This window comes from Emydura macquarii, unplaced genomic scaffold (genome assembly GCF_026122565.2).
Source record: "Emydura macquarii macquarii isolate MOO-44397 ecotype Brisbane River unplaced genomic scaffold, CSIRO-AGI_Emac_v2 contig_691, whole genome shotgun sequence".
In the NCBI taxonomy this organism is placed as follows: domain Eukaryota; kingdom Metazoa; phylum Chordata; order Testudines; family Chelidae; genus Emydura; species Emydura macquarii.
In genome coordinates this window covers 2,863,741-2,888,878 of record NW_027130828.1, presented here as the reverse complement: position 1 = coordinate 2,888,878, position 25,138 = coordinate 2,863,741, and the positions used below count along the sequence as shown (strand labels likewise).

The 25,138-nt window shown below is 46.5% G+C and overlaps 1 protein-coding gene across 2 annotated transcripts; it reads left to right on the top strand.

Moving 5' to 3' along the window:
• The first annotated feature begins 782 nt into the window (after positions 1 to 782).
• LHX2 (LIM homeobox 2) lies at positions 783 to 24,596 on the top strand. 2 transcript variants are annotated; one of them, XM_067541717.1, is made up of 6 exons: positions 783 to 1,763; positions 4,566 to 4,768; positions 5,671 to 6,053; positions 15,155 to 15,360; positions 21,625 to 21,728; positions 23,798 to 24,083. In XM_067541717.1, exons 1-6 carry the CDS (start codon positions 1,536 to 1,538, stop codon positions 23,937 to 23,939), a joined length of 1,266 nt encoding a protein of 421 aa, XP_067397818.1. In that variant the 5' UTR covers positions 783 to 1,535; the 3' UTR covers positions 23,940 to 24,083. The 2 variants fall into 2 exon arrangements, with proteins under 2 accessions (XP_067397818.1, XP_067397817.1); XM_067541716.1 differs by lacking the exon at positions 21,625 to 21,728 and having other exon boundaries at positions 23,798 to 24,596.
• Positions 24,597 to 25,138: the final 542 nt, after the last annotated feature.

Here is a 25,138-nt window from a genome sequence, read left to right as displayed (position 1 = left end):
GTTCTTAAAGTTAACTTAGAAATAAGAGAAGTGAGAAGGATCAGTTTGTGAAAGACTCCATGAAGTTTAATGGCACCAATGACAATATTCTAGCTATGAATATGTTTCAGAAACAGGGTGGGTGAATGATTTTGGTTGCATTCAATAAAATGTAAATGTTTCAGATCAGATGATCACTGAGTGTAAAATGTTTGTTGGCCTGCTGATTCCCTTGCCTTACAGCCAGTTCACTCCCCTATATCCTGCCTACTGCTGCCAGTGTAACATGCAAATCATTTAGTGTTACCAGTTAGTTAATGCGAATATTCTTACCAAGGCTGATTTGAGTTTGAGTTGCTGCTGTTTCTCTGCTCCAAGCACTCTCTCTTCTGGCTGCACGAGGCAAGGGGGCACAAGGTCTGCCGCAGAGAGCAGGATCCCTGCGTGATCAGATGTCAGTGACATAGAGAGATGGGGCTGGGGCTGGGGCAGGGGAAGCATCATTTTTTTCTTTTTTGCAAAAGTGGGGGGAAAAAATAGCAGCAAAGCCTGAGTGGCGTGAAAACTCCAGCTGCCCATCCCCGCCCAGTACCATCCCTCTCCCGTCTCCACTCAGCGCCTCTCCAGCACGAGCACATGCTTCCAGGGCCGGGAGCCGGGGCAGCCAATGGGGGCTGGCCAGGACGTGATGTCAGCGGGGCTGTAGAAAAGGCGCGGAGGCTTGCGCCGGGCTGGGACTGCGGGAGCTTCTCTCGCACTTTAAGGGGTTGCGCCGAGCGGCAGCAGCTCCTCCCCTCCGCCCCCCCCGCCCCCCATCACTCAGGCGGCGCAGCCACAAACCCACGTCCCTGGCAGCAGCGGGGCGCCACGGCAGCTGCTGGGGTGCAGGGTCCAGGGTGCTCTGGGGGGACGGGGGCTGCAGAGTGTCCATCCCAGCCGGTGGCCATCCCACTCTTCACCCCCCCCCACGCTTCCCCCTCCCAATGAAATCCAGGGGCTGGGGGAGGAGCGGGGACAGGAGCAAACTTTGCCCCTGAGCTGCGCCCGCTGCTAGCCCTCTAGACCGCCAGTGCACGGCGTCGGCATCGGCCCCGGCCCCGGCCCCGCGCCCGCCGCAGCTGCCTGCTCCTGCTCCTGCTCCTGCTCCTGCTCCTCCCGGCTGCGGCTCGCCCCGGCCCGCTTGTCACCCCCGCGGCCTTCGCACGGGGCCATGCCGGGGTTGCCGGCGTTTCCTCGTTTGCTTTGCACCGACGATGGTTTGATGTGTGGGTGCTAAACTCCCACCCCCAGAGCCGCCCAGCCCTGCGCCAGCCCGGCCCGCGCCGAGCGCCCGGGACCGCCCGGGCGAGGGCAATGCGCCCTGCCCCGAAGAAGCCTCCTAGAGGGATGTGACGGGGCCAGGCGACGGACCAGATCCATCCGAGCCCAGACGCCTGCAGCACCGTCACCCCTCCGCTCCCTGCCCCCGCCGACCCGAGCCTGCGCTGCGCGCCGGAGAGCTCGGCCGGGCGGCGAGTCCGGAGCCCGAGGAGAGAGAGACGGGGCGGCCGTGCTAGATGCATGGGGGCGGGCTCCGGTTAATGCAAGTGCTGGGCTCCTGCAGGGACCCCGACAACTGTCAGCTGCAGCCGCAACGTGGGGCCGCCTCCTCCGCCTCCAAAGCGATGCTGTTCCACAGCCTGTCCGGCCCGGAGATGCACGGGGTCATCGACGAGATGGACCGGCGAGCCAAGAGCGAAGCGCCAGCCATCAGCTCGGCTATAGACAGGGGAGAGACCGAAACGGTAGGAGGCGAGAGAGCGGGCGACATACCTCCTCGGACCCCCCCCCACCCCAAAAATAAATAACGAGCCCTACAATAATAAGAGTGCTTCCCCCTAAAGATAACAAACGGGGGGACGTGTGCACACATGCTAACTACGGAGAGTCAGTACTCAGAGCGATCCGCACAGACGCACCGAAAACGGACCTGAGGTCCGGGGCTGTGCATGGCTCTGATCCTAGCTGCGGATAGTAACGGGGCTGGTAAGGGACGGACGGGATGAAAGGCGCTGCCCCGGCGAGCACAGGAGAAAAGCAGCGGCAGTCAATGGAAGAGTCCAGGAATTCCTGCTCCTTCCCTTCCCACAGCCTGTCTGGCCTTCTCCGAAAGTTTTTGGAAAGAGGGCGACATGCTGGTGCATGTAGTTACCGTTTCGGTGTAGCCAGATTCAGGGAGAGGAGAAAGCATCCTGTCTGCAAAGGAAAACAAACACCGAAGGAGCGCTCTCTCTCTCTCTCTCTCTATTTTTTCCAGATGGGATGGATACACCGAGGCGGCCACTACTGCACTTCTAGTTGCAAAATTGTAATCCGTTATTACTGCTACTGCTGCCAGTTCGTAATAGCAATAGACCCTGTGCTCGCTGCAGGGCAGCAAAGCCAGAAAACGAATTTCGGTGGCACGAACGAAGACGCACATTTTCCTTTCTAAAATATTTTTCTAAGACTCATTTTGTATCTGGTGATTTATAATATTTTGTGTTCTTACGTTTATGCAGTAGAATAAACGCTGCTAAATAAAATAAGGTATTCCTTCTAAATGACTTTAACTTAAAATCAGACGAAGAGATTTTCAGCTGTATTTTATTCTTTCAACATCTGTATGTCTCCCACTCTTTTATTAAATAGGAATGAGAACTTTTGCTAGGCAAAAAGATCCGTATTTAGGTCAAACACGCCTCTTCCTATAGAGTGTCGCTGCCATGTGCACGAAGAAACCCTTCCGAATTTGGTTTTAACTTTCTCCATGTGTGTTATTTTTGTCAGTATTGTGTAGAAAATAACTAGCAAATAGTATGTTGAATGCTGAAATAACGGCTGTAAAGACAGCTTCCATACCTAGCAGGTTATAACCCGGGTTATTTTCTAAACATTTTTAGTTTTCTTTTGAAAAGTTTGATTTCTTTTTTCCCCGCAGGTAAATAGTGTTTGAATCACACAACTGATCTCTCTTGGCATAATTGTTATGACATTTATACATCTGAGCCACCGTGTGTATGTGTGTGTGTGTGTGTGTGTGTGTGTATATATATATATATATAAATAAAATAAACCGTGGCTTATACTATTAACTTCTTAATCACCGTTCTTGGGTCCCCAAATATTCATGTCACTGGAAAGACAAAGCAGAAACATCGTGTTTTACTTAAATGGCTTTACAGGACACTGCTTTTGCTTATGAAACGATCGCTAATCAGGGTTCTGTTAACTCTAAAGAAATAAATGATCAGTGGAGCTGTGTGGACAGCATACGAATAACATTGCTCTATTTTCATTTACATCTAAATTCTGGGAGTGGATTCAGTGAAATAGAGGCATTTGGGCTATTTGCAAAGAATGTATGTGGCTTGTATAAGTGTAGGAGGACTACTGGATTGTTCTAGTATATTTTGAAACATTTCCTTCATTATCTCTCTAGTCTCTTGTTCCTCTTTTAGCTGTCTTCTTTCTTTTTGCGTTGCGCACCAGTTTAAGGTGCTGGAGTGGGTAAAAAAATTGTATCCGTCAGATCTGTTATTTCTTTCCTCAATAAGTAATTAAGAAGAGGGTTTTAGGTGCCATGTTAATAGCAAACGAAGAGGGAAATGTACAAAGGCCAGTTGCAAGGTCTATAAATAGTGCTTCGCATTTGAATATTTCCACTTGAATATTATTTTAAGATCCAGGATAAAACAAATAAGGATGTTTTTCCTTTCGGTTTAAATGGTCTCCACGATTATTTTCTCTCATTTTAATGGAGGTTGATTAGATTTTTTTTAAAAGGAAGTTTCGATTGGATTGTGATCTGACACTAAACTATTAAATTACAAAGGGGTTACATTTAGTTTAATGCTTCCAACTTTATCCCAGTATAATCTAAAGTGCTCGGATGCGGATTTTTCCCTGTTTTCTTGATTGTACATTGCAGACTATTTAGTATTCTTTATCCAGCATTCCAGGCTTTGAATGTAGTAATGTTCATCTCCTCTACCATTTTATTGACTCGTCTGTTTAGTTCTTTGGTCTGGAATAGACCTGGAGACGTTTTGTGTGGAATCAATTTACAGAGAGCTCTTTCTATAACTCTGTAATTCACCCGGATTTTAATACACACACACAGCCTTAACTATACAGCCACTCTCCGTGTCTCCATTCTCTCTCTCTATATATATATTTGTTTGCACGGCAGCATCTTTTCTGTTTGCTCTGGGACTGGCCGATCCAGTTCATGTATACCATTTCTTAGATTTAACCCGGATGGCCTTCCCCCTGGCCCTGTAATATGTCCTTCTCATCCCCTCTCCCAACACCCACCTCCCTTTGCTTGGGATAGGGGCAGATATTGGAAATCTTAAGGAAACTTCACTGTCCCAGGGTAGGAGAAGCAGGTCAGGATAGCAGGGGCTGGACTCCCGGGAGCTCCCTTTTCTCTGGTCTCTGCTAAGCCCCCGGGAGTGGGAGAGGAGAAGCCCAGCCCCGATGGTGGCTGGGCCCGGGGAGGGGGCTGGCAGTGGCGCAGGAGGTTTCTCCCTCTGTCTCTAACGGGAACTGTTTCGCCCCGGCAGACCATGCCTTCCATCAGCAGTGACCGGGCCGCCCTGTGCGCCGGCTGCGGGGGGAAGATCTCCGACCGCTACTACCTCCTGGCCGTGGACAAGCAGTGGCACATGCGCTGCCTGAAGTGCTGCGAGTGTAAACTCAACCTGGAGTCCGAGCTCACCTGCTTCAGTAAGGATGGCAGCATCTACTGCAAAGAGGATTACTACAGGTAAACACCGCCCCCCCCCCCGGAGCAGACCCCACCCCACTGCCAGCTGCGAAGGGGGCCCGGGGCAGACCCTCCCTGTGGGGCAGGATGGGGGCGCCCTACGCCTCTCGGTCGAGGGGGGGCAATGAGGTAGGCAGGACATGGGGGGATGGGCCTGTCTCCGGGCTCCAGCCCCACTCCGCCAAGCTGCGGGCCGGGCCGGCTCCCAGCACGTGCCCCGCCGCCGGTGTCCGGCCCGCTCTGAAGCGAAGCGAAGCGAAGCGAAGCGAGGGGGGGAAGGGCAGCTCCGCTTTTCCCCGCAGCAACTGGTGCCGAAAGAACCGCCCGCCCGGTGCTGAATCGTGCGCTCCAGCGGGACTCGGCCGGCGCCGGCCTGGGCCAGGGGAGCCGCAGCCCCGCGCTCCGGGCTGGCGGGACCGGGACGTAGCCGGGTTTGTTCTGCCGGGCCGGGCCATGCCGAGTTCCCTGCCCGGCTCCCCGGGCGGTCCCGGCAGCCCCGTTCCCGGCAGCCCCACGGCCGCGGGGGGGGGGATGTCGCTGTATTTTGTCTGCAGACGTGGGGCAGGGTGGGCTGGCTTTAACACAGCTGCGGGGCTGCCCTGCACGTACCGGGGGGTCTCCCCGCGGACCGGGCCGGCAGAGCCGTGGCTGGCCGCGGGCTTCGCCGCGCTCAGAGCCGGAGGCCCGGGAGGACCGAGGCACTTTGCAAACTTCACCGCCGCGTTCCCGGCCCGTGCTCGGCGCCCGGAGCCCAGCCAGCCCGAGCGCCGCTCTCCGCACGAAGCCTGGCCTGGGCCGGGCCGGGCCGGGGCAGCTTTGACCTGCGAGTTGCCGGGCGGTCGGTCGGGCTGAGCAGGGGCCTGCGGTTCTCATCTGTCTCCTGGCGCGGGTCTGTTTTGCAGGAGGTTTTCGGTGCAGAGGTGTGCGAGGTGTCACCTGGGGATCTCCGCTTCCGAGATGGTCATGAGGGCCAGGGATTTGGTATATCACTTAAACTGCTTCACGTGCACCACTTGCAACAAGATGCTGACCACCGGCGACCACTTTGGCATGAAGGACAATCTGGTGTACTGCCGGCTCCACTTCGAGACTCTCATCCAGGGGGAGTACCAGGTGCATTTCAATCACTCGGATGTAGCCGCTGGGAAGGGCCCAGCACTGGGAGCAGGCTCTGCCAATACTTTGGGACTGCCTTATTACAACGGCGTGGGGACTGTCCAGAAGGGAAGACCCAGGAAAAGGAAGAGCCCAGGGCCAGGGGCAGATTTGGCAGCCTACAATGCAGGTAAGAGACTCCCCTCCCCCCCCGCCAAGAATAATGCCGCTGGTTTGTTTCTGTTCCCTTCAAGGGGGGATTTCCCTTTATTTTAGCTTAAACTGTTAATAATAGTTTAGCTGCAGCATAATTATTGAGATCAAGTGCTGTCACACTGCAATTACAGAAGCTGATATGTTAGCATTTTTCACTTCAGTTGGAAATAAAATGTTTTGAAGCGAGGTCATCTGGTTAAGGAGGGGGGAAAGAAGGGGAGAGTGTAACTTGAAATAAAATCTGGAAACCAGAGATTGTAAATTAGCACTTCAAGAGAGCTGTGAATTTCCTTTAGTAGTTAGTTTTTAAGGGCTGCTGTTGGGTGAATTATTCTGCCACTCCTGAGCTCTTGCACCAAAGACTTTGGCAAAGAGGAGGGTTAAAAAACAAAAACAAAAAAACAACGTGGTGATTTCACTGGGAGCTGAGTTGGAAGGAAGATGGGGCTGTGCTGGAACTCTGGTGTGTGGGTGCAGAGTTTTTATGTTCAGGCACATGCATGGTGCAGTCTGGTGCTCTTCGAAATTGTCTTTAGAAAGCAGGTGTTGGCAGGCAGGCCCTGGACTGTTTGCCTGGTGACAAGTTTGCCTGGAGTTTTGTTCATCAACTGTGAATTAGAGAAGATTCAGAGAACTAAAAAGTCACAATTCTAACCCTGCACTAGCCTCAGATTACAACTCCCCTCCTCCAAATCTGCCAGCAGCGGCAAGGACCAGGGGTGGCAGGATCGGACCTGGGTCCAGGGACAAGCTTGTGTCTTTGCAAAAACCATGGCTCTCCAGTTCTTTATATTTCAGTAGCGACTATCCCAGGCTGTTTTCCTTCACCTCGGTGTTGTAATTTTGCAGGCACAGGAATTCCAATTAGCTGCCTATCCTACCAAAGAAAAGTCCTTATTTCCTGTACTGTATCGTTTGTAACATGTTCGACTTATTGTATCTTCCTGTTTTTGTGTATCCACGATGAGATAGAAAAGGGGTTGTGCAGCGTTAAGATTCGGGTTCCAGTTCAGTGAGAAGTGTTTCCATCAGAGGTGTTGGGAACGAGCTTTGTTGTGCACACAAATGTCTCTGTAAGCTCTTGAGCTCGGGTGTCCAGCAAATATTTATGAAGTAGAGGGAGACACTGAAGAAGAGTCAGCATCTGCCTGGTTTTTCCAGTGGTTCTGCCCCTTTTTCGCAGCTCCTTGAACCCTTCAGCCCGGCTTGGCAGGCTGTGATTCTGGCTGCTCTGACGTTCATACATGACCTGGGGGGGATGCAGTTTTGCCTTGAACTTTTGGGGGGAGAAGGGGGCCTCAGGGCACAGTTTGCTGCTGTCTGGTGCAAACTCTCCCTCTTTCATAAATCTCTGCAGTATACTGCTCTGGGCAGCGCTTTACGTCCTACTACTCAATATTAGAAAAATAGAAAAAAATAAATCAAGAGAAACTGCAGCGCAGGGTGTAGCTTTGTGAAAATCTCATCTGCTAGCGGTCTGCCAGCCCTAGACTGCGCGCTCTTTGAAAGTCGGGGGGATGGGGAACAGAGGATGCTGCTGAGGCTGCGCCTGTTTTGCGCACAACTGGGATGGGAACAATGGGGATGGGGATGCAAAAATGACTTGTTTGCCTTAAAAATGACGAGGAGGAAAGATGCAACTTTAACTAGCTGGAAAGCAGGTTTCAGGAAACATTTGCCACCTGGAATTCGTTTAATCGATTGCTGTGTAATTTGGAAATGTACACAAGTCAGTGGGAGCGCCATTGGAGATGTTTGGGAAGGAAAAGCCCTTCTGTGTTTTCAAAGGTGTATATGGCGTTTTCCTCAGATTCACTCCGAGCTTTAGAATATACAGAAAACACACGTTTCACATTTCAAATTGTATCCTTTGAGGAGGTGTTAGCTTAAATTCTCCTTCCGCTGTCTCCCTATGCAGGGCAGATGTTCAGATTCAAAGGACCAGTAAACCAAACCATCAGCATCTGTCCTGGATAGGTGCGCAGCCTGAGAAAGCATTATAGTTCCCTGGCTTCTTAAACTCACCAAGTTTATTTGCAATTATTTTTTATTCCTTTTCAAAATAATTACTCCTCCGGTTTTTATTTTATTTTTATTTCTGCACTGACTGTGAAATTGCAGGTTAAACAATCTTCTCTGGGAAGGCTTTATTTTCTTTTGCTAAACCTTTTTATGTTTAAAATAATAATCTCTTAACTGAAGTGACTACAGAGGAAGTACGTTCTGAAAATCTAACCATTTTGTTCTTTGATTTAAAATAAAACAGTAACGGGTTGCAAAGTGTACGACTTGATAAGTTTGAAAAGAAAACCGCGTTGAAGTATGTGTGTGCGTGTGTAAGTGCTTTCCACTCTGAGAGATGCACTAGAAATGAACAATATTTGCCATCCCTTCTCTTTTCGTTGCTAATTGGTGTTTGTGTATATACATTGTATTCTTTTAAAATAAATCCACACGCACAATTTGGGGAGGAGACACATAAACCTGCCCGGATTTTAGAATTATTTAGTAAATCGCGGTTATTTCATCTGTAGCATAATTTGGATTGGCTCTTTTTTTCCACTCAAACAAGACCCAGTTTGCAGTGGGGTGGAATGGTTGACGGATTTTAGATGTGGATAGAGCTTGACAAGTGGAAAATAGCTTAGAAGGAAGCCGAAACTTCAAAAAGATTTTCTTTCTTTCTTTTTCCTTTCTTTTTTTAAGAGTGGCTCCTGTGATCATCATTTTTTCGTTCACTTGTTGGAATGGAGTTTGATGGGCTTTTTTAGGTCAGTAAATCAATGGCTGGAAGCGTGCTGATCACAGGAGCACCTGTAAAGATTTCTGAATAAAATACTCCTCGTGTGAATTGGACTTCGAACCTCCCGCAGCCTGGGATATTTTATTCATTCATATCTAGTCTCCCTTGAACGTGAAGACACCAAACAGCCCCAGAAATGATAGATGGGCCGTGCATACCCGGGCCCCCCAGACTGATGCACGTAATCTTTGCGAAGAGCAACGACTCCCAGGGAGAAAGATTTTCACTAGCTGGAGGACACAAGGTCTGTCAATGGGGGGGGGGGTGGGTGTTAAACAGCGCAGACTGAACCTCAGCTTAGAGGAGACAAAGGGAGTCCGGCTGCTGTTCCTGAGAGGGGGGGGGGCATTCGGGAAAAGTCCCCCCCTTTTCTGTTGGTGTTGTTAGCCATGGACAACGGGAAACCCGGGGCCGCTCTGAAAGTTCAGGCGGTAACGACAGTCCCGGGGTTTGCTGTGGCTGGACTTCGGCAGCGCCGGGGTCCGTTCGTTTCCCTCCTCCGCCGACCAGACACGGCCAGACTCAGTCCGGCGAGTCTCGGGGCTTTGCTGACTCCCGACAGCCACGAAAAAGGCTTTGCCCCCCCTGTCCCCCCCCTCCATCCGCGGCGCGGCCCGGGCCCTTCGGAGCGTCTCCGGCCTCGCCTCTCCCCGGCCTCAGTCCGAAGTTTCCCCGGCAGAACAACGAACCCTTGCGCGCACGGCACGTGCCGGGCCGAGGTTTCGGGGCGCTCTCCTTTGTCCCCACCCCTCCCCCCGCTTTGCGCCCCCGCGCAGACAGCGGATGCAGTGACGGGGAAGGGCGAGTTCTCCGCGCCGCGCAAAGGGCCCCACGAGCCGCTCGCCGGGACCGGCTTTTCCAGGCGGGTCGTGGGAAAAATCACCCGCGCCCCGGCCGCGGGGCTCCGAGTCCGGGCCTGGCTCGGGATTTTTAAAGTGTTTCGTTCGTTGCGCCCGGGCCGGAGAAAGCCGGCCGGACCCACAGCTACCGGGCAGCCAGCGTGTGGGGCGCGAGTCCGAAGGCGGGCCGCTCCCGCGGGAGGCTCCAGCTGCGGCCGAGGATCCCCCCCGGGACCCACAGCGACTGCGGGCCCCGGGAGCCGCTGCGCGCTTCCCGCACAGCAACTGCGCGCGGCTTGCGCGCCCGGCTCCCGCTGCGTTGCGCCGCTTTCCCCAGGAGCCCTGGTGGGAGAGGCCCGGGGGCGAACCAGACTTCACGGGGGGGGGGGGGGCGGTTCCCTCCAGTCCTGCGGGCCGGGCCGGGCCTGGGGGTGGGGGGCAGGCGAGGCGGGGCTGCATTTGCGCAGAGCTGGGCCCGGGCCCGGGCCGGGAGGGATCGAGGGGGTGGGTCAGCGCTGGGAAGGACCCGACGGAGCCCGAAGACGCTGCAGCGGCTGCTTCGCCTCCCGCCCGTGGGCCCGGCTGGCCCTGGGCGGGCGGGCGGCGCTTGACGGGGGGCGGGCTGGCCGGGTTAATCGCCGAGCGCAGGGCACCGCTGAGCGCTCGCAGCAGCAATTTAGCTGCTTTCAATTGGCTTAATCGAGAAGAAAAAACCCTCCTGAGCCTGCTCCTGCGGCCGAGCCCCCCCGGGGCTCAATCCCCTCTTCCCGGCTGCGGGGCACCCCTTCACCCAGGGACACGAGGGGTCCCTGCTCCGCCCCGCATCCTTCACCCCCTCCGCTTGCAGGCCGGGCCCCTCTGCTCCGCAGAAGGGACTCTTTGTTCTCTCCTCTCCCCCCGTCTCAGGCCTGGCCCCTCTGCTCCTCCCGCTCTGCTCCCAGCCAGTCCGGCTGCTCCTCCGAAGTTGAGCGTCTCTCTCCCCCTAGAGGAGTCACGCGGGTTGCAATTCACTGGGGGCTGCACCGAGGGGGCGCGAGGTCCCTGCTTCGGTTCCGGCTAGAGGGAGGGATAAGGTCCCTGCCCTGCCCTGCCCTGCCCTGCGTCTGCCGCGGGTTTGTTCCCAGCCCGGCTTCTGGCGTGCAGGGAGGAGGCCTGGGGCTGGTTCCCTGAGTGCTCCTGTGACGGAATGTGACCTGGACAGAGTCCTGAGCTTGCTCTGTCTGGGAGGGAGGGTGGGTGGGGAGAAAAGGGAGGCGGTAATAGTTCGCCCCCCTGCACATCCTGACAGTTACTCCCCCTCTACACTATGTGACCCCCCACCCCCAACACAGCCCCTGTCTCCTGGGTTCACGAAAGCTCTTCTTGAGATTTCAGGGCTGAGGAGGAAGCTTTGGCACCCTGAACTGTGAAACCTCACAGATGTGGTGTCCCCCACTCAGTGCTCACAGACCTGGGGAGGGGGACACACTCCTTATTCCAGGGGCCACAGATTCCTCCTCCCAAGGGCCGGAGTGGGATCCAAACCCCACTTTTTGTTTCAGTTGTTATTAGGGACCCAAGAGCCCCCCACCCTCTTGTCCAGGTGCCTCTTCCCTCTCAAGGGTAGGAGAGAGATCCAACCCTCTCCATGGAGGTAGGAGTCAATAGAGGATTCTCATCTCCTTTGTACCCCTCCACAAGGATACAAAACACTTCCACAGGCCTATCCCAGACAACAAACAGTGCTGCTCTCCCTTCCTGTTCTTTCAGGTGGAAAAAGGTGCAGGTCACTGAGCCACTGAGAGTGGAGAGCTGATGTCTCCACCATGTATCTCTTTTTCATCCTTCCCTTAACACTAAGATCTGGTTTGCTTTCTCCTTCTGGTGATTTAACATACCAGACATTATCGGCTAAAGTAAACCAGGAAATTTCCCCAAAGGAAGTGCTTCCGCCCCTTGCACTCAGCAACACGTTGAACATTAGTGCAAGGTTGGCTTTGAACCCCAAGCTGGTGGGATCCAAGGGTCAGGGTGGCATTAGAAAGATCTTTCTGTGTTTCTTCTTCAAATGTAGTTTATAATAATAACAATGCATTCTTTCTTTGTTCCCTGCCATCCTTTTACCAGGCAGTTTGTTGCATTAGTATGTGGAGTACATTCTGTTCCTTAGCACCAAATCCCAATGTTTTTGGCTTAGAGTGTAGGCTCAAATAGCTGGTGATACTGCCTGAGCTGGTGTTTGTACAGTGTTTTTAATGAGGGGATACTCAGAGTGGCCAGCCAGAAATTCATAGGGAGGGGGACACAATGTTAGCATGAATGTGGTTCGGTGAGTAGAGGAGGCTCTGGGAGGGAGGGCACCGTGGCTAGGTTGGGCTCAATGTGCATTCTGGGGGTTAAAATAGGGACTCTGCCCATCTAGAGGGGGCACTGGATTTCTTTGATCCCCAAAGTGGGAACCAAGCACTAGTCTCATTCATTTAAGGCTTTCCCATTTGATTGGCATTTCACTGAATTCCATTTCTGAACTTGTCTCATGGCCGGAATCCCTCAGCCTGCAGCTGAGAGGAAACCTGGAATTTGGATAGACTAGCAGATCCTCTATGAGATACACAGGAATGGCACACAAGGAACAGGAGAAGTGTCTAAAAAAGGAGAGAGGGTGCATGGAAAGCATCTACAGGATTATGTCTTTGCACTGAGGTATTCTGTAGGAGACTCTCTCCTCTCCCTTTTGCTCATTCCTTTGGAGGGACTCCAGATTCTGGGAGAGTCACATATAATCTTTGGCCTAATACAACAGACTGAGTTAAAGATGGACTCCTAAGTACCACACCCCACTATGAATAGCTATTGGCACTAACCAGAATGTTTATGATGTCAGGATAGGCATTGCCGAGGGTATCCATCCATCTGGCAGAGCAAGAGGGAGCAGCAACCACCCCCAGGCACTTTTAAATTCTGCTGTGCCATTTCTTTTTTTAAAAGGAGACAGTTGATTTTGGGGACTGGGTGGATAGGGGGTGGAGTAGAGAAATAAATGATAAGAAATAAGTCATACATGGGATATTTTCAAAGAGCAAATGATTCAGTGTCTAACTGGGGCTTAAATGCAAACTGGGATTTTGTTTGAGAGGACTTAGAATTGCTATTATTTATACTGGACCACAAACATGCACAGCTTTTTACAAAACATGTTAAAAACAGGGTTCTCAACCTCACTGCTGTCTGCAATCCTGGGATTTGCTCTGTTGGAAAGTGCACTGCCCATATGCAAGGAACTGAAAACAGGTTTTGGTTCTTCAGGAAAGAATTTGATATTTTTCATCATCAATCACTGACTTATCACCTCTGGGAGAATTAGGAAAGATTTAGGATAATGTTCATGGGTCTTTTCCATCTCTAATTTCTCCGAATGAATTTCAACAATTCTTTGAGTGAATTTCTTTAAACAACAACAATAATAAATAATGTATTATCTTACAGTTTCATAGCGCTAATTTCCCTGAGCAATATAGTTTTAGTTAATCTCAGCATTATCTGATGAAGCAACGTAACTATGAGGAAGACTGAAGTACGTAGGGTGACTCCATTTTTGGCAACCAAGCCAGAAGAAGATTCTGCTGTGTTCCATTCAACTTAATAAATGCAGCATTCTGCTGTCCTCTTTGTGTCTCCTTTTCCCCTCAAATTCAGGTGCCTTCAGTGTTTCCTTAAGAAAACCAAGTTTAAAACTCAGCAGAAAAAATGCCCCTCACTGCTGAAACTTGGCATGAGGTTAGCCTGGAAAAGATTTTTAAATATATTTTTAACCACATTTGGTTTAAATATTTTTGGCTATGTTTTTAAATTATAGGAGTCTAAAAAACATCGAAGTTTTGATGTTTCGGATGCTTTTTACATGTCTATGAGACACACGTCTTTGTTTTTCAAACTGAAATTTTTCAGGCCTTACTGTATAATGTGTCCTGGCCTTTAAAATGTCTCTGAAATGCTGAAGTTTGCAAAGCAACCATTGTACATGCCGGCTAGCTGCTTTCTATAATGTTTGCATACTTTTATTGTTATTGGTACAAAAGACACACATGCATATTCTGAATATTTTATTAAATTCGTTTCAACTCCTGACTTTGAAAGTTCATATTTATTCTATGGAGCTAAACAGCTCCAATTGGATAAATAATCTGTATTTGTAATAAGACCATACCTATCAGATACATTGCATTACATTGTATTGGATCAGTAATGATGGACAATTTAAAAAACTTGTGTGTATATGTTTGGACAGCTGGATCAATAATTCACATTTTATAGCTCCCAAGATACATGTTTATTCATTTTTTGGAGCCATTTTGGTAGAGTGGATGAATAATTATCAAGGGAGAGTATAAAATGAAGATTATAGGGATTTTCCCCCTTTTTAACATAAAACTTTTAAAAAAAATTTAAAAAGGGGGTTGCGGATACCGTAGTACAGAGGGGTGAATTAATGATAAAATGCCAGAACAGATTTCCAGACATATCACTGAATTTTCTTGTTGGTTTAGTCTTGATCCTTAGTGTTATTTTAAGAGGATTTTTGTGGTGTACTGTTTGCATGTATCAAATAAAAATAATACCTTTGGTTTATGAGAATATTTTGCTTGGCGTGCAACTTTTAGTCCTATTTGATAATTATTGTAATGTTCCTTTGCTTCTAAACATTCTTTGCAAGACTTGTTACTAATTTTTTCAGATCTATCAGGCAGCCATGTTAAATTATCTCAAATGGATACATGGAAAATTTATTGTTTGAACCACTATTTTTAAAGAGATTTTGTTTTTAATGAAATATAAATATATGGAGAACAGTTTTTTAAATGTATATTTTTGATTTGGCACACTACCGACATATTTTAACAGGTTTATTTCTTTAACTAGTCAAATTATAGTTGTAATTTTCTGTCTGGTACACACAAAGTTTACTCCTTTAATAGTGTTTTATTTAATGGTCTCTCTTGTATTCCACAGGGTTTAGTTTGATGGAGGAAATAATTATAATTTTAACTAGTCTGTTCCATCAAAATTTAAGTGGACTCTATTTAGCAGCTTTCTGTGTACGGTATAATTCAATTCATGGTGATACAAAGTGCATTAAAACACTTTACAGAGTTGAGGACAGCTACTGTCCTACAGGCAGAAAGTCATGGAATGGATGTGTGGAGATGGAGAAGAGAAAAAAGGAAAGAGACCTGACATTTTAAAAGCAGTAAAGATGCAGGTGAGGATTCTTGCAGACTAGTTAATAAAAGGGAAGAATAGAAGGATGCAGGAATGGAGGGGAAGGCAAGTAGGGTTTCTATCAGTACAATACATGCCGTGGTATGCTTTTAATTGATGCACTCAGATGACCTGCAAACAGTGTTGGTCACAGAGTGATGGATTTACACACCATTTCCCTCTTGTTGTCTTTAGCTTTAAGTTGCAATGAAAATGATGGTGACCACCTGGATAGAGACCAGCAATACCCCAGTAATCAAAAAACAAAGCGCATGAGGACATCATTCAAACACCACCAGTTGCGGACAATGAAGTCTTATTTTGCTATTAACCACAATCCTGATGCCAAGGACTTGAAACAGCTAGCTCAGAAAACTGGCCTGACCAAAAGAGTTCTTCAGGTAAGAAGAGCAAAGGCTTCTGTCTGTAGCAGTAAATAAAATATCAATTTCAAGTTTGACATTCCTCAGTTAAAACACTGTGGATAATACCGCCGCATATTGCTAATACCCTCTGTGATGCATAAAGTAATCCTAGAGAGTACAAGAAAAGCCGTTTCTTTTCAGCCTAGCAGAGGACTATATTTTGGGTTCTAATTTTTAGAGCACATTTGTGTAAATTAGATGTCTTGATTATTTTTATCAAACAGTTAGTTGTATCTGCCATGCATTTTTCCAGCAGTATTATTTTAAGGAAAGATGAATGATTTTACCGGCCATATTCCTTTTCTAGGTAAATAACACTATAGGAGTTACTATGAATGGATAATTGCATAAGAAATTAAACAGAAACATTGATCTATTTTGTCAGTTAGGACAGACCGCACATCTCGGCTTTCATAGCTGAAGTGAATAATAGATTGATTTTTCAAAGATTAAAACATTAATTTCTCATTCACAGATTGGTAATTTAGAACTGAGGGGTGAAGGGATTTTTAAAGACACTTTTTCTTGCATGTCAGATTTTTCTTGGCCCAAGGACACTTGTTACCTCTGAATTTGTATGGGAAGTAAAAGATGGGAATGGTGGATCCTTCAGCTCCATCTTAGTCTATACTCTGTGCTACAACAAGCTGGATTTAATGGGCTCTCATCCACAATGACTTTTAAGCCAGAGGTAAATTTGAGAATGCAGGAGCTCTAGACTCTCCTATTAAAATAGTGTAAACAAGAGCCTGAGTGGGGTTTGTGGGGAAATGGGTTGGAGGCTTTCTAGATACCAGATGGAGTGCGGTGACAAAATCCTGGCAGGGAACTATGGGCACGCACTAGCACCTTAGCAAGCTCACAGTGAAATGGGGGATGGGTGGAGAAAGCAATGCTCAGAGAAAAGATAAGTTCGCTGGAGTAAGCTTAGATCTGGTGGTGATAGATGGATAGAGAGAAAAAGGGGCGGAGGTTACCTGAGGTTCCACTGGAAACAACTGTAATGACAAAATTACTGTGACTCCTTCTCTTACGTATCTTGTCTGCGGTTTGATATTCAGGTGGTTTTATGGCCCTACCTCCGGGTGGTGGGACCGATACCCACCCTTCTATTCCCTGCACTTATTAATGCCTGAACTGCCATCTTGCAGCAGCTCCTCTCATATGTGCCTGACAAGAAGAAAGACTTTCCTGCATGTTTCCATCTTCCTTTGCCTGCCATTTCCTCTCTTGTTTTCTTCCTGTTTCTCTGACTCCTCTTTTCCTTGATTTTTCCTTATGTCTCTTCTTCTTTTTCTCCACATTTTGGTGCACTTTAATAATTTCCACTCTATTCCTTGTACATCACCCATCACAGGGCTATCTGAGTGCCTTCCCATAGCGCATGAAGCAACATGAGTCTCATATGCCACTAGGGTCTGTCTCCCTCACCATCTGTCTGCTCTCTGATCCCAATCCTGTTGCATCCCTCTCCCTTCTTTTCTCTACGCATGCTCTGCCCTTCAGTTTCCCTGCTGTTCTTCCCATTCCTTCCTTTCCTCTTACACCTCAGTTCTCCCTCTCCAACCCTCTGACTCTGTGTCTGGCACCACTTCACCCAGCTCTCTGTCACTGGTTCTCTGCCCTTGCTCTATTCTTTTACCCCATCTTAAACATTTAACCACTGAAATTTTTGGGTGCTGAATCCTTTCCCTTCTTTTCATCCTGGCCAGTTCCTGCTATTCCACTCAACTTCTTCATGAGCACACTTGTCTTATTGGAGCACCAGTTATCTCACTCCACAATGGCATTTCTGGTTTGCTTTGCCAGTAGCATGGTGGGAGGTGGACAATAAGGAGTAGAGGACTGGACCTATAGGACCACGGGAAGCGATGGAGTAGTGGTTCCAGAAAGTGACTTAGAGTGATACTTTGCCTAGTACAGCCATACTTATGGTCTCTCCTGCCTGTGATGGAAATGCCCTATCCACCCTACCAATCTGTGTGATGGAAATTAATTTGGGCCATGAAAACACTTTCCGTTTGGCTTGCATAGATCAGAGTCTTAGAGCCTCTGTGCCCAATTTGCACTGGAAGCAAGCTGGACCTCTGTGGCCATGGAGATGATTTTCAAACTCGAAAGTTCACTTACAGGAATTGCAAGGTGGCTCCTTGCTGTGGAAGTCTCTTCATGCTTGTTGGCTCTTGGCACAGCGCCGCTTATTAATTCTTTTAAACTGAAAAGTTTGATATTCAGTCCATGTTTTTTTATTGAACTCAAAGCCATTCACTAACACTACTGAGCTAAGCCACGTAACATCAGAATTCATCTATCTTCCTTATTGAAGACACATGGACTCCCAGACATACATGGACATGTTCCAGTTGTATTAAATTCCAAACATTTCCCATATTACTGCCAGGCGTGTCTGTAAACTAGCCTTCTTTTCTGGAAGTTTATGTCTACGTTGATTTGGCCAAAGACAATGTTCTCACAGTCAACATCTTTCTTTTCCCTTATATATAATTTTTAATAGAAACTGCCTTGCATGCAGTTAATGAACAGAGAAGCGGCTGTCTCTAAGCCTTGTGGTGCTTGTAACAAAACTGGTGAGCTTCCTAAGTGTACTCAGTGTAGTCTCCAGTGTACCAGGAGTTGGCCATAGTCCACTTACTGTATGGACATCAGTCCCATGTAGCTAGCACATATTAGGGGTGGGTATGCTGATGGACGAGTGGAATATTTGGCCAGATTCTTCAGGGTCTGTGATGTCACACTTGGAAGACCTGACTTTGAGCTTGGCTCAGTATGTAGTGAGTCATCAACCATCCATGACCAGCAGTAGTGGGCAGGGGAACATGTACATACTACTCCCTAAATGAGGGAGTAGTATGTGCCTCCCCTGATGCAGTTTGGCAATGCACAGACTATTTCCCAGAAGTATCTAAATCAGAATTTTGTTAAACCTATTTCCGTAAATTTCCACTGTTTCTGTTTGTTTTTATTTATATTTTAACCTTTTGATCTATAAGTTCATTCCCATACCTGATGCATGTCAGCCAGTGAGAACATGCACTATGTAATAAGATAACTTCCATGGGAAATTAAAGTGACCAGTTCATTGTGAGCGAGTTGATTGGGATTCAACAACTTTCCTTTAAGTTCGTTCCCCAGCAAAGAAGAGAGGGAAAACACCCACAGCTCTTTGCATCTATTGCTTTCTGCAGGTGGTCTGAGGAAAGGGAGCTCTTGGGAGGAAATAATGATAAATGTCACAAAATGTTCCCTTTTTAAGGCCTAGATTTTGCCCTGTGTTGCATAGTGCAGAAGAGGGGGGAGTGAAGATAGAAAAGGATTCTTTCTTCCCTGCAAGTAGCAGGGTAAGATCCTTCCTAGAGACCAAAAAGTGCTAGAGGAGGGCAGGCAAATGTGCTGGCTCATTCCACTACAGCCTCAGGGAGATGTAGTCTACTGGGTAGAGATATGTCCAGCTGTCTCCTCCCTCCCCAGTAGGTTCAAGTGTATGCTCTTCAAAGGAGCAGCAGGAAACTTGTTGCAGCATCCCCCCTATTTTATGCTGCACCCCCACAAGTCAGAACAGGATTTTGCCCTCAATTATTCAGGATCTCTTTAACACACTGCCGAGATTATATTACAAAGAAAGTGGTGCAGAAAAGTTTATATAGTTATATTTTGCTAATTCCTTCTTCAGTGATCTAGCAAACACGATCATTTCGACAAACAAACCTGGATAGTCTTACCCTAATTCTCAGAAAATATTTCCCCGCATGGTGCTGTAATAAGATCTCCTGTCACTGAGACGTCATTATGTTTACAAAATATACTGTGGTCCATTTGCTACTGTATAAGGTATAAATAATCAAAATGGAACGTGTTCAAGGAGCGAACAAGGTTCCTGGTGTGATGCAGCATCCTTGATATTTATTGTGTCTTTCCCCTTACTCACTAATTAGCAAAGTTCAGCAATCCTCAGTGGATCCCCCAGTTAACAGTATGAACTAATGAGATTGTCCCAAACAATTTGTTTAAAAACAAGCCTTTCATACACACAGCAATTACAATAAAGGAGATGTTATAAGCAGAAAGTAGATCTATCTACGGTACTTAACTGGCTCTCATTGCCCTAGTATCTGAGCACCTTACAATCTTCAGTGCATTTATCACCACAGCACCCCTGTGAGATAGGACAGTGCTGTACAGATGGGGAACTGAGACACGTCTACACTGCAGCTGGGAGTGAGACTTGTGGTACCAGGGCTCACGCAAGCATGCTAAAAATACTCGTGTGGATGTTTCTGTACTGGTGGAGACTTGGGCTAGCCATGCAAACTCAAGCTCACCCTACCCCTTGGGTCCGAGCTTGGGTAGCTAGTCTGACTCTCTGATAGAGCTGCAACATCTACACTGTTATTTTTAGTATGCTAACACGAGAGCCGCTAGTACAAGTCTGTCTCCCCGAGGGGGGTGGCTTGCGCGCATCTGCTGTGCAGACAGACCCCGAGAGGCTAAGTGACTTGTCCAAGGAAACCTGTGGAAAGCAGGGACTTAAAACGTAGGTTTCCCAAACCCTAGCCTAATGGCCTAACCATTGGGCAATCCTGCCTACTTGTCCACCCATACTTATTCAACACCATTAACTCAAATATGGTATTCTTAGGGGTTGAGCTTATAGCTGGTTCTAGTTTTCAGTGGTAGATTTGGTTCATGTAATTCAGCTCTTTTATGATGCATTTGAACAAAAAGACAATAAATATTTCCCACACCATTCTGATTTTATTTATTCCTAAATACTGAAGACCAGATTCCTAATTATCTAATTGGTGTGAGATGAGCCTATCTGGAACTGTTCTGTCAGTTATGTGCAGTTGTGTTATTGTTTCCTTGTGTTAATATAGCACTGTTACAGATACAAGGCCTGAGTCTGCAAAGTGGGCTTAAGACACTACCCCCAGCATGAGTGGAGTATTCTGATTTGGTAGCCTTTTCCATCCTAGCTGCAGAGGTGTAAATAATGACACAAGGTGCAAGGCAGTAGAGAATCAGGCCCACATTACTGACAGCTCAGACAAACAATAGTTTTGGTTCTCTCAATTCCCTTGAGTATAAATGTTGGCTGAAAATATTTCACCTCTTAAGTATACACCATAGAATCATATGCAGTGTGTTTGTGGCAGCTGTTTTGTGCTATTCTTTTTTGACACAAGGTTAAATATTTTTCAGAATCTCAGTATAGTCATTATCTAGAAGCTTTTTAAGTAATAATATTAATATTCGTCATTGTGCATCTCTAAAGCACATTACAAACATTAAGCATTTAACCCTGCAATACTCTGGAGAGGGAGTGAGTTAGGAATTATCCCTGGTTTTAGACAGCTCTTATAAGATTTTAGGGTATATTTTACCCATAATGCTAATAGGAATGAGTCATATTAAAGGGAAAATTCACTCTTAAGGGTTAAAATCTTTCTGTGTATGCAGCTCCTATTGGTAGCATTCACATCGGGTAGCTGCATGAGCAGCCGAAGATAGGATTTGATTCCAAGTGTTTAATGACTTTGGGAGATGGAAGGAAACATACAAACTAAGAGGCTTGACCTTCTCTCTTTTCCAAATCACTAACTTATATGCAAAATTAGACATTTAGAGACACTATCGTGGTTTTTTTTTTTTAGCAACATCGCAGTTAAGAATCCATTGTGCTTTAGCAGTAGGGTGGTAGATCAAAATAGTTCTAGTGTCTTGGGAAATTTTAAAATTTGTTTTAACCAGGAAATGGTTTCATGTTTGGAAACTGAAATTTTGCTAGCGTGTGGGGCCTTGGCCCTCTTCCCTATGTGCAAGTATGTTTCTCACAAATATCAGGATGAGGTCAGGGAGTGACGTGCACATGATCGGAACTAGTGGAATGGTGACTTTGGCTATTTTATTATATTTTAATTATAAAATGGTTGTGTTATTCAGCCTTGACAACAATGGGAAATTCTTTAAACTTTTTATTACTTTTTTTCCTACTGTTAAAGGGACACTGCCAGATTATATATATTTAAAAATAAAAATTCCCAAACTTGTACTACAAATAATTTATATTATTTAAAATGAAAAAATTACAAATTTAAAAATTCCCAATTTACTTTTCATCGTTTATGGTGGTTGTTTTTTACATACTCTCTGCTTGAATGGTCAGAATAGACTAATCTGTTTCACTTTTGTTCTTTGCACACATGGTTCCTGGTCCTTCAGCTGGAACCACGCAGACAGACCCTTGTACTCTTTGCAGCGCCCTGCAGCTCTGCCTACATGAATCTGATTGCAGAATCAGGGCCCGGGAATGGCAGACACTGCAGGTGAAGGTTTAAGCCAAAACCTACTTCTCATAGTTTTTGCCCAGTACTGAATACATCACTGACACTTAACAACTAAATAATAGTACATCTGACATTTTTAAAGAGCCCTAAAAAAGTTGGTGCTAATTTTAATTTCGGGGAAAGTTTTTTTCCTGATTTTAATATACCAAACCTATGCATGGGGCCTAAACTACTTGACAGTGTCCTTTAAACAAGTGGAATGCCAACATAAATTGTTAAAAACACTAAACTGCACAAGCAAGGACATGCGTGGACATATACTATCCTTGGTCAATATGTACCACTCTGGAAGACATTAGTAGGAGTTGCACATGAGGATAAAGGGAATTTCTTCACGTTCAAGCTGCCTGTCTGTCCTTAACACCACTCCTTGGTCCCAGTCATACCTGAACTCCTCTTCACATGGGTCTCCCCCTCTCTCCCTGCAGAAAGGAGGGTCTGCAATAACATACCCATTTTCCCTGGGCCCCACAGAGGGTGTTTGGTTCTGGGGCTCCATAAGTGGGAAACAGACTGGCTGGGAGAGGAGTGGGCAGCCATCATTTCATGGGTGATGAAAGCATCATCCCAGAGCTGTATTATCTTTACACCTTACTCTCCTCCTGTCTGTGGTGGGGATCCCATGCAAAAGGGTTTCCCAGGGCTGCCCCAGTTGCGGCAGGGCCATGCTGTTAGGGAGTTGAGGGGGATGTATAAGACTTCTGTGTGGATGGCTCTATCTTCCTTCTGTGGGATTTGCTGCAGAAAGAATGATAAGGCCCCTTGCACCTATACTGACCGGGACTGATACTGATCCCATTGAAATAAGTCGGTGTGAGCTTAATGAAAGCAAGAAATACAACACAATGACTCGAGACCCTGTGATACCTAAATAGTGGGGCTTCACCTTATAAAATCAGAGCCAGGGGAGACATTATCCCAGTAATGTTTGAGTGTCTGGCATTAAAAGGTCGGTATCAGCCTGCATTGGCGTGAGCACAGGAATTTTAATGCCATTTTGAAATTTAATAGATATATGACTCTGTACCTGGATTTGATAGAAATATTCTTAGGGTTTAATATATTTTTACTTATATTTAATTTGAGATAAACTAGCAGAGTATTTTATTTTAAAACTAATCCTATAGGCATGGGACGGGCACCATCACCTTGGGTGAGAAGCCTTGGCAATTTAGCCTCAGAAGATGAACTTGCAGCTTTTGTCTCTCAGTTATAGGCAGAGAGATAATAGCTAGACAGTACAGGAGATAAATATAGTTCTAGCTACATACGGATAAATATACTCTTTGCACATTGATATTGTTGCTTCTAAAATTATGTTTTTCGTACAATACACATTATTTTTTATACCTTCATAACAAGTATGACAAAAGATTTTACAGAGAAGCTGGGTTGGGGAGTGGAGCCAAAGCACTTTTCGGGGGCGGAGGAGAGAGAAGGCTTTATGGAGAGGGAGTGGCAAATCTTTTAGAGGGAGGAGACAGTTCTGCACCCCTTGGAGCTGTCGCGGGTTCCTAACGACAGCTGTGTGGGGAGATGCCTTGCAGAGGATCTATGTCCTTCACAGTGCATGGTGGGAGGAGGGATGGACCAAAATATGGCTGGGGCTGGTGTATCTGAGATTATATATATGGACTGGTCAGTTCCGCTCCCATCCTGAGAAATACTTTTCAGGAGCTGGGAGTAGGTGCATGAACCACTGTGGCTACTGAAGCCCTAAGACTGTTTTCTCCATTGCCTGGAGGGCAAGATTCCTCTCCTCCATCCCCAGTTCTCTCATATCCCACTGCACGGTTTGTTTATTTAGAGCAATGTGGGAAAGGTAAAGAGAAATGGTTTACATGCTAAGGCAAGAACACTTCACACAACCAAGCACAACCTGTGGCGTTTCAGTAGCAAAGTGAGCTGTTCCAGCTATATGCAGTCACTACAAGAATTTCACCTAATTGAGGCTCTGTTGAATTTGTATTTTATGTTTGTTTGGTTTTTTGTCTGTTTGTTTAAATGCGGCTTTTTAAATGCTACCCTATTATATTACATTATTTCAGGTTTGGTTTCAAAATGCCCGAGCCAAATTCAGACGGAACCTCTTACGTCAAGAAAACACAGGGGTGGATAAGACTTCAGATTCCACACTCCAAGCAGGAACCCCATCAGGACCTGCCTCAGAAATATCCAATGCCTCCATGAGTCCATCCAGCACTCCCACTACCTTAACAGACTTGACTAACCCTACCATGCCTACTGTGACATCTGTCTTGACATCAGTGCCCGGAAGCCTTGAGGTTCACGAATCTCGAAGTCCTTCACAGACAACTCTCACAAATCTTTTCTGATGACTCTTTCTCAATAATTTCTTTAAAAAAGAAATTATTCTTAGTTGAATTCCAAGAGTATTTTAATAGAGGCTTTGAACAACGGACTAACCACACTTAGATCTCTCCTAAAAACAGAAGGAAATGTATTGTTCTGGTATTACAGAGTATGGATTGAAGAATAACTTGGAAGATCAATCTGCAACACAACATTTGTGTAACTGTACAGTTTTGTGGACTGAGCAAGGGAAACAGCAATTAATTTAAGTTGGCTAAAGCTTCTGTAATTTTCAAAGACTGCCATGTGCCTTATATACTGTTTTATCTACGTACTTTGGATTACATGTCCATTTCTCTCTTTTTCTCTCTGTATATTTATAATGAGGGCAAAAATGTTACAAGAGTTTGTTACTTTGAATAGTCCTATGCCCTTCATTGGTTGCTTTGTTGTTTTAGAATTTTAAGGTGAAAGTCTGTTTGAATATCAGAATTTGTAAAATCTAACCAGTAATAAAACCACTTGTGGAAACTACTTGGTAACAGCTGCAGTTACATTTAGCATTAATTTCACAGTGCAGGTAGGTTGACTGTATTTAAATTGATTAGAAAATTGCATATCAAATACAGCATCTGCTTAGAGTGAACTCTAAATATGATACACATCTGCCTCCTGACTCCTAAATATATGGGTGAAAAATCCAGTTTGTATAACAGGGTCTAGATATTTTCATTAGCGAGAAATAAATAATTGTTAGTTGAAGCTAAAAATTGTCACTGAACATTAAAATTTATACAAACTGCTTAATTTTGTTGCTGAAACTCTATTTGACTTCAGTGAACATTGAAAAGGAAACAGATCCTGCTTTTATGCAACCAATGCTGTCTGTCCCATTTTGCGGAGAGGGCAAGCCAGGCATTTGAAAGTAGTGTGGCCATGGTCAACCTATTTCTGAGGCAGATACTGGGTAGTGTTGTCCACTAGAAACAAAGAAAAAGTATTTGTTAGATTAATTTAAAATTTTGGCAGATAACGTGGAGAAAGAAATACGTTTCACAAACCTATGGCCTTTTTTA